At 48.6% G+C, this 13,164-nt stretch overlaps 2 protein-coding genes across 2 annotated transcripts; both read right to left on the minus strand.

Moving 5' to 3' along the window:
- Positions 1–64: 64 nt before the first annotated feature.
- Positions 65–7,725, minus strand: MYG1 (MYG1 exonuclease). Its single transcript, XM_061415946.1, has 7 exons — positions 7,472–7,725; positions 7,179–7,291; positions 4,502–4,661; positions 1,181–1,333; positions 936–1,058; positions 637–818; positions 65–486 (listed from the first exon to the last, which is right to left on the minus strand). The coding sequence occupies exons 1-7, from the start codon at positions 7,685–7,687 to the stop codon at positions 288–290; spliced, it is 1,146 nt and encodes a 381-aa protein (XP_061271930.1). The 5' UTR covers positions 7,688–7,725; the 3' UTR covers positions 65–287.
- A 619-nt stretch (positions 7,726–8,344) lies between these two features.
- Positions 8,345–12,135, minus strand: PFDN5 (prefoldin subunit 5). The gene is made up of 6 exons (XM_061415952.1): positions 12,027–12,135; positions 11,719–11,821; positions 11,391–11,422; positions 10,203–10,277; positions 10,009–10,114; positions 8,345–8,549 (listed from the first exon to the last, which is right to left on the minus strand). The coding sequence occupies exons 1-6, from the start codon at positions 12,096–12,098 to the stop codon at positions 8,473–8,475; spliced, it is 465 nt and encodes a 154-aa protein (XP_061271936.1). The 5' UTR covers positions 12,099–12,135; the 3' UTR covers positions 8,345–8,472.
- Between the last annotated feature and the right edge of the window lie 1,029 nt (positions 12,136–13,164).

The following is a 13,164-nucleotide window of genomic DNA, read 5'->3' on the forward strand; positions in this document are numbered from 1 at the left end:
CTTTGTCTTTTCCAGTGAGTTGCACTGGGGTACACTGAAGGAAAAAAAAGGCATGGACTTAGGGTTTAAATCTTGGCTTTCACTTTTTAGTCACTCCTTGTGAATCTGGTCATTATTTACCCTTAAGAACTGGATAGTTTTCAAATGATTTGAAAGCAAAACTGAGAAAATACGTAGCACCAGCTCTGGCACATAATAGATGTTACACTTTCCCCAAATTTAAGCAAGCTCCCAGAATAGTGCAGGGGAGTAATAGAACATTATTTGGTCAGCATGAGATGGGAGTTTTATTGGACCATGGGATTTGGGGCAGGTGTAGGTGCTGGGCGCTGGGCCAAGGTGGCACGGGCCATGCTCAGGGCACCCTCTCGGGTACGGTGCCCACCAATGAAGCCGCTGGCATGGACAAAGATACAGCCAGGAATTCCACTGATCTGGTCCAGGGCCTCATCCCGAAGACCCCTCCATGGCTCTAGCAGGGGCAACCTACGAGTGAGCAGAAAAGGGAGTTGGTGGGGGCAAATGGAGGTCGTGAGGACTGGGCGAGGGGGAGCAGAGGCCTAGGTTAGTGGCTGCCTCCTCTGATGGGGCTGAAACATGCCTGAAGGGCTGCAGGGTGGACCCCTAGGCCCTCACCTGCTCTGGAACGAATGGGGCTCCTTAGGCACACACTGCACCCGCCACTGTCCAGCCTGGTCTGTGTAGATAACAAAGGCGATGGTCCCTGCAGGGGACAGCCCCAACTCCAGCTGATAGAGGTGCTCCTTCCAGGGGCAGCCACCCTTTTCCAGTTCTATTATCTCCCCGCTTGGGTCCACCTGCAAAGGAAGTGGAGCTGGCACAGACGGCTCAGGGTAGGAGCATGAGCCCCAACAGGCCAGCAGCCTGCCAGCATGCACTCTCTAGGGCCGCAGTGCCTCTTCCCAGGTCCATACCTGGAACCTCTTGGCCAGGGCCTCTTCCACCAGGGTCCGGGCTGGCAGCCAGCTGTTCTGGTAGAAATCTAGTCTCTGCAGGAACTCCTCTCGAACCAGGTCCATTGCACGCTTGAACCCAGCCTGGGAATGAGAACCATGGTGCTGGCCCGAACTAACTCTGCTAGGGCTCAAGAGGCCAAGCCCGCTCACTTCCTCCCCTGATTTTCACACACCTCAGTCTCTTTTCCCCAGGCCATCCTTACCTCAGTGTCTTGGTTGGGCTGGTTCCAGGTGGGATTAAGCCGAGCAACCCTGGCGCTCAGCGTGGTGGTCAGCAGGTACCGAGGCTCTCCCTCCTCCCACTGGGAAATCCCATTATCCACCGCATCTACTTCCTCCACGAAGTTTTCATACATCTAAGGCAGCAGTAGGAGAAAGGCTCTGGAGGGCACTATTTGCATAAAGCTTTATAGATCCCACAATGTATGCATATACAGTCTTTCATCTTAACAAGGATCCTGCAAGAATCTCCCAACATTACTTGGACGATGACAGGGGTAATTGCAGAGTTCAGCAACTTCCTGAAAGGCAGAGAGCATACAGCACTAGGGCTGAATTCAGATCACCTGATTTCTGATCCAATGCTTACTCTGCTGCTGCTGCTGCTAAGTCGATTCAGTTGTGTCTGATTCTGTTCGACCCCATAGACGGCAGCCCACCAGGCTCCCCCGTCCCTGGGATTCTCCAGGCAAGAACACTGGAGTGGGTTGCCATTTCCTTCTCCAACGCATGAAAGTGAAAAGTGAAAGTGAAGTTGCTCAGTCGTGTCTGACTCATAGCGACCCTATGGACTGCAGCCTACCAGGCTCCTCCGTCCATGGGATTTTCCAGGCAAGAGTACTGGAGTGGGGTGCCATTGCCTTCTCCAGTGCTCACTCTACTACAGCTCAAAGCCTGAGCCAAGGCCAGCATGTGTGGGGAGGGGGCTGCTGTGTTCTGAACAAGGAAAGTCTTGAGTTCCATGATGGGCTCTGTGGGGTGGATCCTCATGGCTGAGGGCAGGTAAATCTCCAGCTGATCCACTTAATGAGCTACAGGAGGGTCTGATCAAGCACACCCATCAAGTGGGAGAAGATAAGTACTAGACATCAAGGGCTGGAATGTGGTCCCGGGGCAGCCCATGATGTACCACATGGCATCTCCTGAGCCTAAAGAAATGGTAGGATGCCTCAAGAATCTGGGGGCAGAAAAGGACATGGGATATCAGTATTTAATGCAAAACTGCCTTACAAAATAGGCCTACATTTAAACACATCTGTGGTATGTAGAAAAAGTGCTACTCAGGGAGAGGTGGAAAAGAAACTCCTCTCTGCCCAGCACCAACTGGTCTGAACCCCCAACCCGAGGCTCCGTTAAAACTTGGGTGCAATTTTAATATCCAAAACATACAAACAGTCCACCAGGACTAAGATTCTGTACTTACAATACAAAGGGCCCAGGTTCAATCCCTGGTCAGGGAACTAAGATCCCATGTGCCACAGCCAAATAAATAAATAATGAATATTTTTTTAAAAAAATAGCTCATATAACCTAACATCAAAACCAAACAACCCAACTGAAAAATAGGCAGAACTGGTTATTTTCCCAGAGAAGATCTACAGATGGCCAAAAGGCCATCAACATTACTGATTATCAGAGAAATGCAAATTAAACCACAACTGAGATATTACATCACACTTGTCAGAATGGCTATCATCAAAAATACCACAAGGAACACATGTTGCTGAGGATGTGGAGAAAAGGGAGCCCTTGTACACTGTTGGTGGGAATGGAGATTAGTGCAGCCACTGTGGGAAACAGTATGGAAGTTCCTCAAGAAGTTAAAAATAGAACTATCATATGACCCAGCAATTCTGGGTATTTATCTGAAACAAAAATACTAATTCAAAAAGATATGCACCTCAATGTTCACAGCAGCATCATGTGCAACAGTCAAGGTGTGAAAGCAACCTAAGTGTCCATCAACAGATGAGTGGATAAAGAAGATGTAGTGTACAACAGGATATGACTTAGCCATAAAATGAAAAAAATAATGAAAATTTGCCATTTCCAACAACATGGATGGACTATAACAAACTCACAGACCTAACAAATTAGTGGCTACCAAAGGGAAGAGGGAAGAGAGGAGGAGCAAGATGGGGTTGGGTTAAGAGGTACAAGCTGCTGCTGCTGCTAAGTCGCTTCAGTCGTGTCCGACTCTGTGTGACCCCATAGACAGCCCACCAGGCTCCCCCGTCACTGGGATTTTCCAGGCAAGAACTCTGGAGTGGGTTGCCATTTCCTTCTCCGATGCATGAAAGTGAAAAGTGAAAGTGAAGTCACTCAGTCGTCTCCGACTCTTAGCGACCCCATGGACTGCAGCCCACCAGGCTCCTCCGTCCATGGGATTTTCCAGGCAAGAGTACTGGAGTGGGGTGGAGGTACAAACTACTATATGTAAAATAAATCAGCGTATCCCTGGTGATCCAGTGGCTAAGACTCCAAGCTCCCAATGCAGGGGGTCTGGGTTTGATCCCTGGGTGGGGAACTAGATCCCACATGCCACAGTTAAGACCCAGCATAGCCAAAAAAATTAAATAAACATTAAAAAAGAGAACATGCTTAAAATAAACAAGCTACAAGAAAATACTTTATAGCACATGGAATATAGCCAATATTCTATCATAACTCTAAGCAGAGTATAATGTTCAAAAATTGTGAATCACTATGTAGTACACCAGAAACATAATAAAACCTTGGGTATAATTTAGTTCAGTTGCTTAGAAACCCCTCAGCAGTAGAAGGGAAAATTGACCCAGGCAGTCTAAAACCTATTCCAGAAGCTCCAATTTAAACACTCACATTTATTCAACTCTTTTGGATCACACTAATGCTGTGTCATAGAGGAGACAGACAAGCCGAGACAGAGAACTGAACTCGACAGCCCATCTGCGAAAAATAGAGTTGACTGCATCTGAAGTTTGTCTTGTGAACTTCACAGGAGCAGGGTCAAGTAGCTGACCTCAGAATCATGGATCCAAGTGCATGCCAGGGCCACTAGCCCTTGTTGCTTCCCCAACCACAGCCACCTGAACTGCCTGCAGGGGGCGCTGGTGGAACCTGAAGAGGTTTTCATAATCAAACCCTTCCCAGTTTCCCAACTCACTGTGCCTTTGAAAACAGCAGTGCCTGAGATATGCTGCCCTCCACCTTCAGGGCAGCCAGCACCTTAGTCACATGCTGCCAAACGTAAGCAGCCTGGTCTACTTTCAAGTTGTTGAACAATTGTTTTTTATGTGTGTCAGGGCATGCTTTACAGTTTTCAAAGCCCTTCCCCATACATTACCTCATCCATGTCTCACAACCACCCGAGAATGGAGGCAGGAGGGATTGCCCATCCCCCCGTGAGGAGACGGGCTTGACTAAGCCAGAGGGCGGTGGGCCAGCACGGGTCAGAAACCCTGACCTGAGCGTGGTCGTGAGTGTCGCTCTAGCCCACGGGGTGGAGATGCACGTGGGGGGCATCTCTGTCCTTGGGTCCCCACCTTGTCATACAGGGTGCCCACCATGCCGTCCTCTTCGCTAGTGCCCAGCAACTGGGCCAGCAGCTTGTGCCCGAAGTGCAGATAGATGAGTCCCGCACTGCTCAGCTTGGTCTGCCATGGCTTCCCAGGGGACAGGGAGCTCATGGTCTCTGTGAAAGACCTGAGGAGCACAGGGAGGTGGGGCTAACGCCAACCGCCCCGGCTCAGCCACTGCATGCGCATGTTCAGGCACAGTGCGGTGGGGAGGCTGGGGAACACCGAGGGAACTGGGAGAAAGCCTGGCTGGGGAGGCTTTGGCTTGTCCTCAGGGGTTAACACAGACTTGAGTCTGGAGTCCCCATGCATCCGTTGGGCTTCCCTGGTGGCTCAGATGTCATCTGACAAGGATTAACTCGGTGCTTACAACATGCCCAGACTTTGTTGTAAACGTTAGAGATGAAAAAAACTAAGACTCTGTCCCTGCCTTCAAGTTTATCTTCCTAAGGCAGATGTACAGGGACACATGGACACACCTGGCCACACACCGCCCCCCGTGCACACTCACATGAGCAACCAAAGGAATGCTCCAGCTGGTTATAAACAAGGAAAGGGCTCAGGAGAAGAACCTTCAGGTCATTCTTGGAAGATGAATTAGTGGGTGTGTGGCAGACACACAAAGGGGGAAGGAGAAAAGGCATTCCAAGTAGACGGAACATGTATAATGCCTAAGAGAAAGGTATCCATGGAACCGCAAGAAAGCAGCTTGGGATGGGGAATAAGAGGCAGAAGATAAAGCAGGAGCTGGACCAGGGCAGGCCTTGAATGCTACACTTCAGAGTCTGAAGTTTATCTGTAGGTAAAGAGGAGCCACTGAGAGACTTTAAGCCAGAGCATGTCAGAAAGAGCACTGTGCCAGCCAGCATGGGGAAGCGATCCAAGATCACCTGCAATGATCCGGGTGAGTGAGGAAGGCAGGGGCTTGAACAGCCTTGGGACAGAGGGTACGGAAATGGTATGATAATTCTTAGAACAGTAGAAACCACAGTAAATACCAGTCCATCAGAATCACAAAGGAAGCTCATTTTTTCATTCTAATGATTTTTATTATTAAATATTAAGTAAACACAAAAATACCTATAAAATACTCATAAGGTATAACGACTAATAACAATAATGTCCCAGAAAAGATTCAGGAAGAAGCAAAACTAAATAGTTGATGCAAACAGATAAGACGTATGTGCTAAACTGTACACAAGAGCATGCAAGGCCATGATGAGCACAAAATTCAGGATGCTGCTTACTCCTGGGGAGGCGGGGATGGGATAAGGAAGAGACACAGGTACAGGTGCTAAGATCATGGTAATGGTCTACTTCTTCGGCTGGGAGATCGGTTCATGGGTGTTCATTCTATGTTTTATATACCAGAAATATTAAATATATTGTTTTACATGTCAAATATGGCACACTTTTTTAAAAAGTATATAAAATCATCAGAAAAAAAGAAGCACTCAATTACGTCAAGTGCCACAAAGAAGTCAGTTAAGTGAGAGGGTTAAGGTGACAGGTCAGTCAGTTAACCCTCAACCAGCAACCTGAGCCTGGCATTGAGGTCACTCGTGCCCTTTCCACCAGCATTTCCAGTAGAGGGACTGGAAAAGACCTGGCTGAATGAATGATAGGATGGATAAAAGGAATGAACTCAAAGAAATGTGGAGCCAGGGTCAGCTCTTCTTTTCAAGAATGCCTGAGAAGTGAGGGTGAGATTAGGTCGTACACACCGGGAGCATTCCCTCTCCACATCACTAATGAAAAGTAATATGTATACTTACATAAAAAAGACAAAGATAGGGAGGAAAGGAGAGAGAGAGAAAGAGAAAAACAGACTTAAAACCTCCTCATGATACCCCAGAGAATAACCACTTTAAACAGAGTGGTGTATGTGAGGGAGGGGGTCATGGGTTTTTTTTCAGTCCCTTGTTTTCAAGATGGGAGATGTGTAAACAGAGTTTCTTTCTTCAGGTAAGAAGTAGAAACACCGATATACAGAGTCCCAGAGCAGGAAGTGATACATTGGAAAACAGAAGGGTTTCCTGAATTGGAAAGAGGGAGTTGATTCAGGAGTGAGAAACTGAGGAAGTACACGCAGGAAAAGCTCAATTTCTTTTGAAAGAAAAGAGACAGGATCACTCACCGAGAAAGTTTGATGAGGTAGGGGCTTGAGGAGAGGGAAAAAGATTGGAGAGGTACTTGAGATTCTGGCCTATCCGTGGACAAGAACGATTTCCCAGGCGTAGAGTGTCAATGACATAGAAGACAACACACAGCTGAACTATCACCACCTACCACAATCACGTGGGCCAGCAGTCTGAGGTAGGGTAGCAAGGGCACAAGAACGGATTAATCCCTGCTGGGGTATTCAGTGAGGTAAGGATAAGGCTGGTGGGAGAAAAGCCTGACTGAGCCAAAGAAGGAAGTGAGTCGGTAAGGGCCCCGGGGTGACCAAGGGAGGCCACGGCAGATGCGAGGGCTCAGGGAAGCACAAAGCCAACTAGATGGGTGCAGAGTAGGTGGCGCACTGGAAGCATGGGAGACAGTAGTCCCATGGGACTCAAGGACGAGGCGGTTCCCTTCGCTGACAAGAACCACGGCAGTGGCCTGGGGCACTGAGAAAATTAAAGAAATGGTAGTGAGTACTCACCTCTGGTGATGGTCATATCGGTGTCTCTGAGGGTCGTATTCGCCACCCACGTCTACCACGATGTCACAAGCAGCCAGTTTCTCGGGGTCTCGGGTCCGCACAATCTCTGCCTCCTGCAGGGGACACAGGAGGTGAGGGGGTTGCCTGGGTCGCACAGGTAGGGGATTAAGGTTGGGCTTCCAAGGAGCAGAGGAAGGGAGAGGCGTGCTCGGACGGGACACCCTTAGGAGGACGCGGTCCACCCCGGAGATTTGGCGGCAGCCTCCGGGTCAGTTTGCGCGGCCTGTACCTACCCGGTACTCCGGTAGGAGGCGCAGCAAAGCGCACGCCAGCGCCTCATCGCAGTGGAAGGTGCCATTGTGCGTCCCGATTCGGGGCGGGGCCATGAGGTGGCTGCGGGGTCGTTTGGAAGGTGCGACGGGCTCCAGGCTGAGCTTGAGATGCGGGCTCCGGAGAGGTAGCGGCGGCAACAGGACAGGCAGGAAACCGCGCAGGAAGCGGTGGCCCATACAGCTTTCTCCACGAGGAGTCAGTAAGGGAGTCGACCCGGAAGGGGAAACGCCTGCGCAGCCCCACTTCCGGTTGCCAGTTGTTCCTATGGCAACGGGCCGCGCAGAGAGGGCTTGCCGCGCAGAGAGGGCTTGCCGCCCAGCATTGAATTTTTTTATTATTGCTTTTATTTTACCCAGGGCTGGACCACTGCTTTGCCACCTGGTGCCCAAAGTTGCATTAAAAACAATGCTGAGAGGTCATACCTTGAAGCTTTTTGATGGCATTTTCCGTCTTCTCAAATTTCTATACCACAGTTTTTAATTTTTTTTAATATAAATTTATTTTAATTGGAGGCTAATTACTTTACAATATTGTATTGGTTTTGCCATACATCAACATGAATCCGCCACGGGTGTACACGTATTCCCCATCCTGAATCCCCCTCCCACCTCCCTCTCCCCTCCCCATACCATCCCTCTGGGTCATCCCAGTGCACCAGTCCGGAGCATCCTGTATCACCAGCATTGAATTTTGACTCCAGTTTCTCGCAGATTCCCAAGTGGAGCCCCCAAGATGAGCACTGCATCACTCCTGCTTATCAGGCTCCAGGCAGGGGCACACCCTCTCACCACCACCCTCCCACCTCCTCACCTAATGCAAGAAAAGACCACCACTCTGCCCAGCTGGCTCATTTATTAGCATTAAACACAGACCCTCTTCTTTCCCCATTCCAGGAAACCATGTCCACAAAGTCCCAGGCCCCAGAAGCAGGCACCCTCTGCCCCATTTCTGAAACAAGCTCTCAGGCCTTGGCGGTAGCCTGAGCTGCTCCCAGGGTTGTGAGCTGCTGAATCTTCTGGCTCATCATCTCCATGACAGCTGTGGAATAAAAGAAGAGTCAGACCCTGGGCAGGAGCTAAAGGGGAGAGCCCAGAGTTAAGGAAAATTGACAGGCAGACTACTACAGTTAATTAACTTTCAACACAGAGATTCACTGTAGAAGGCAAACACAACACCAATTTAGAATCTCAATTGTCAATAATATGAGATGTGAAAGTCGATCAGTTGTGTCTGACTCTTGGCGACCCCATGGACGGAGGATCGGCTCCTCTGTCCATGGGGATTTTCCAGGCAAGAATATTGGAGTAGGTTGCCATTTCCTTCCCCAAGGGCTCTTTCCAACCCAGGGATCGAACCCAGGTCTCCCGTATTGCAGGTGGATTCTTTACTGTTTGAGCCATCAGGGAAGCTCATATGAGAACCACTGGGATATAAAAAGGAACAAAATACAGTTTCAAATGAGTCACATATACCCAGAATATCATAATGTGGAAAAGATGTTTGCTTTTAGAACAGTGGTTCTTAATCCTGACTGTATATCACACAGGGAGCTTTAAAAACAAACAAACACACACTGTTCTCTGGAATCTCACCCTACTGATTCACAGTTGATCCTTGAACAATACCTGTTTGAACTGTGTGGGTCCACTTACATGTTTTTTTCCCCCAGTACTAAACACTATAGTATGACATGATCTACAATTGGTTGAATCTGCAAACTTGAAACCGAGGATACAGAGGGGTAGACTATAAATTATATGCAGATTTTCTTCCACTTCACCAAGGTTTGGTACCCCTAACTCCCACATTGTTCAAGTGTCAACTGTAGTTGGTTTGGAGTCACCCAGGTTTTCAAAAAACTATCTGCGTGATTCTAATATGCAGCCAGGGCTATAACTGCTAGTAGTTGGCTGCTGCTGCTGCTGCTGCTAAGTCGCTTCAGTTGTGTCCGACTCTGTGCGACCCCATAGACAGCAGCCTATTAGGCTCCTCTGTCCCTGGGATTCTCCAGGCAAGAATACTGGAGTGGGTTGCCATTTCCTTCTCCAATGCATGAAAGTAAATAGTGAAAGTGAAGTCGCTCAGTCATGTCTGACTCTTAGCGACCCCATGGACTGCAGCCTACCAGGCTCCGTCCATGGATTTTCCAGGCGAGAGTACTGGAGTGGGGTGCCATTGCCTTCTCTGAGTAGTTGGCTAGTTATGGCTATATTTCTTTGCTGTGTTCATTTACATGCACCTGCTCCCTCATTCCATCTCCAATAAATAGGAACTCAAACACAAAAACACATGATTTCCTTTCTCTAAATTTCTCAAGCACCAAAGGCAGTGGGTATGTTAGACACAGAATCTAAGGAGTAATTCATCAAGATACCAAACAAAAAACCACGGTTTTAATCCAGCAAAGGGGATACTCCCTCCCATGGTTCACACTGCAATCCATGTCTGTTATTATGGAGGCAGAAAGGGTCTGAAGAGGTGTCCAAGGCAAGCTTACCCTGTTTCATGGCGTGCTTCTCCTGCAGAGCTGGCTGGATTTTTTCCATTTGCTTGGTAAGGAAGTCTATCTTCCTCTTGAAGAAGTCCTTGGCATCCTCAGCTGTCTGCAAGGTCAGAGTGAATGAGAGGTAACCCATTCTGTACGCCAGCTCTCCCCCTCAGAGATGCATTCTTATGTTCCCTTCCACTCACCTTCTCTACGTAGTAGCCAGTTCCCACATCGATAAGCACATGTTCCACATCATGTAGCTTCCCGGGGACATACATCTGAGAGGCAAGGATTAAGGGAAAACTAGCCCAGTATGAGTCATGATTCCCTGTCAGCTAGTTCAGCTTGACCTACCAACACCCTCCTTTTCTAAAAAGGAGGCAGGAATTCCCTGGAGGTCCAGTCACTAGGAGTCACTGCTTTCACTGCTGGGGCTTGGGTTCAATCCCTGGTAGGGGAACTAAGATCCCACAAGCCATGGGATGGAGTCAAAAAAAATAAACAAACAAACAAAAATTTAAAAGGAATAAGCTACAAGGCACATCTGAAGGCCTACAAACTCCACATGAGGAGAAACAGGGAAGCTGGTTCCTTATGGAGAAAAATCACATGTGCTGATCTTGTTCTGATCCCATCTGCCATCCTGCAAGCAGTTCTTACAATTCTTACCATTATTCCTTCCAGAAAGACTAGATATTAGAGCAATTAGAATGATAGATCATTAGAATGACAGAACAGGATAATTTTTTCCTGTTGCTGTTGAATAACAGAGTGAAAAGCCAGCCTCACTTTCTCTTTAACACTCCCAGACATGAATTAGCTAATTCCTGATGGATTTAATGTTGATTATTTAAGTAATCCCTGCTACACTGCTATTCCTGTGTTTCCTTTTCAGCCTGTCCATTCTCAGGTAGTTTATGGGTGCCCTATTGCCGTAACTTGCTCACTCAAGTAAAACATTCAACAGCTAAGACATAATCCAGGTTTCTTAGTAACAATAGTTAGGAATAAGAGCCATAATTAAACTGAAATTGAGGATTAATAAACAGAACCAACCCCTTGGTTTCCAAATCCTCTATTCTTCTATTGCTTATGTTTTCTAAGTTACAGTAAAAACGTAAACCACCAGTTCTACCCCCCTACTAGGTTATATCCTCAGAGCAAAGGGAAATAATCACACCTCAATTCTAAATACATACATCTGGGTGCTCACCAAGCATTAATTAGTTCCTGGCCTTAGGTTAGACAGCAGAGCTAAGCTTGTGTTAATAGCGGTCTCAGAACCATCTAGGCACTCTGGAATAATCAATATCTCCCGACCTTTTTTGAAGGTTGTTAGGTGTGAGGGAGAAAACGAGAGGGCAGGGAAGAGGCTCCTGCGGAAAGGATACAGAACTCGTCAGTGGGACAAGTAATTCTTTCCCTGTGAAAGCAATTAAGACAAACATGTGGGGAAGGTTGGCAGCTCCAACTTTAAAAGGGAGTTTCAAAACGGCACGGCGCCCGAAAACTATACGAAAAGGACGAACAGGGGCAACAGGAGCAGAAAAATATCCTGGACATTTCAACTCTAGATAAGCAACATGCAAAGGGCTCCTGCAGCGACAATACGTAATGGACTGCTCTCTCGTCTCAGGTAAGAAAACTGGATTAGGAGGCGGGAAGAGAGAAGCCGGCTCGCCGCATCTCCCAGGTTCCCTTCGCACGCCTACCCCGTACCCTCGTTGTTTTTCTTCAGCACGTTCAGACAGTCCTTGGCTTCCACATACTTGGTCTGAACCACCTTGAGCTGGGCAATGGACGTGGACAAGAACTCCACTTCCTACAGAGAACAGGAATGAGGGTCACGGTTGGGGCTCGCGGAGAAGCGGGCACCGCCAGAGAAGGGGCGGGTCCTGGGACGGGGTGGGGATTTCGCCTGGGAAGGGAATTCTCCCCAAGAGGGGAGGAATGGGGGGCAAGGAAGTGCGGGCTGCGGGGGGAGGAAAGTGAGACGGGAAAGGGGTGCTTTCGGAGCCTATTCCCACCTGGTCCAGTTGGTTCTTGAGCATTTCTAGCTGCGGCAGATTCAGCTCGGTGATGTTAACTGACTGCGCCATGTTGGGAAGGAGGGCTTATGAAGCGGAAACCCTCCGGGAGAGCAACGCTCTAGCCGTCTTCTGCGTATCTCGATGGCTACGCCTGGAGGCCTCGCAGCGCTAGACATCTCTATGGTCCTTCAACCCGGAAGAGAGGGAAACTCGCGGCGGGGCGTGGGGTGCGGAATCTTCGGCGTGACTCCCCTTGGAATAGAAAGGGCTGCGGCGTTTTCTTTTCACAAAATGTCCCAAACCTCGCATAATCAAGTTCTAACAAACAGGATCCTTATGCTCAAGAAACTTCATCTTACTCAGGCCTTGGGACTTCCCTGGTGGTCCAGTGGTTAAGAATCCGCCTGCCAATGCAAGGGAAACGGTTCCATCCCTGGTGCGGAAAGATCTTACATGCCAAGGATCAACAAAGCCCCTTGTGCAGCAATTGCAGAGCACCGCCCCCGCAAGGGGCAGCTACTGAAGCTTGGGCGCCTAGAGCCTGTGCTCGGCAACAGAGAAGCCACCGAAATAAGCTCCCACTCCCTGCCACTAGAGAAAACCCGCACATCAACGAAGACCCAGCACAGACGCACAGATACACTATAACCACAGCCGATGGTATAAGCCTGGTGACAACAGGCAGGGAAGAAGCCTGGGAAGTTAAAGGAGCAAGGGACAGGGGGGACAGTAGTGTTATGAAAGGGATGTTTCGCGCAGATGAAGCAGAGTCTGGCGGTTGAGAGAACAGGAAGGAGGCACATTATCACTCGGAGTACAGCAGTAGCTTTATTAATCAACACAGTGTTTTACCATGTGCTAGAAGTGAAGGATACATGAGTGTAAGATATATAATTCTGAGCTTAACAATCTAGTTGGGGAGAGGAAAACCATACGTAAGTTGCAAAACTTCCCAATGTGTATGTGAGTGTGTACGTGTGTGTGTGTTGTTCAGTCGCGTCCAACTCTTTGCGATCCCATGGACTGTAGCCGCTAGACTCCTCCAGGCAAGAATACTGGAGTGGGTTGCCATTTCCTTCTCTGGGGGAATCTTACAGACCCAGGGATTGAATCCAGGTCTCCTGCATTGCAGGCA

This window comes from Bos javanicus, chromosome 5, assembly GCF_032452875.1.
Source record: "Bos javanicus breed banteng chromosome 5, ARS-OSU_banteng_1.0, whole genome shotgun sequence".
Classification (NCBI taxonomy): Eukaryota; Metazoa; Chordata; class Mammalia; order Artiodactyla; family Bovidae; genus Bos; species Bos javanicus.

Coding starts and splice junctions, on each gene's coding strand:
- MYG1 (XM_061415946.1), bottom strand. CDS start 7,687: ATGGGCCACCGCTTCCTGCGCGGTTTCCTGCCTGTCCTGTTGCCGCCG. Junction 7,292..7,471: donor GCCTCCTACCGGAGTACCGG/GTAGGTACAGGC, acceptor TGTCCCCTGCAG/GAGGCAGAGATTGTGCGGAC. Junction 4,662..7,178: donor CGATATGACCATCACCAGAG/GTGAGTACTCAC, acceptor TGTGCTCCTCAG/GTCTTTCACAGAGACCATGA.
- PFDN5 (XM_061415952.1), bottom strand. CDS start 12,098: ATGGCGCAGTCAGTTAACATCACCGAGCTGAATCTGCCGCAGCTAGAA. Junction 10,278..11,390: donor TTGTCCCACTGACGAGTTCT/GTATCCTTTCCG, acceptor CTTGCCTCTCAG/ATGTATGTCCCCGGGAAGCT. Junction 10,115..10,202: donor CTGGCTACTACGTAGAGAAG/GTGAGTGGAAGG, acceptor CTGACCTTGCAG/ACAGCTGAGGATGCCAAGGA.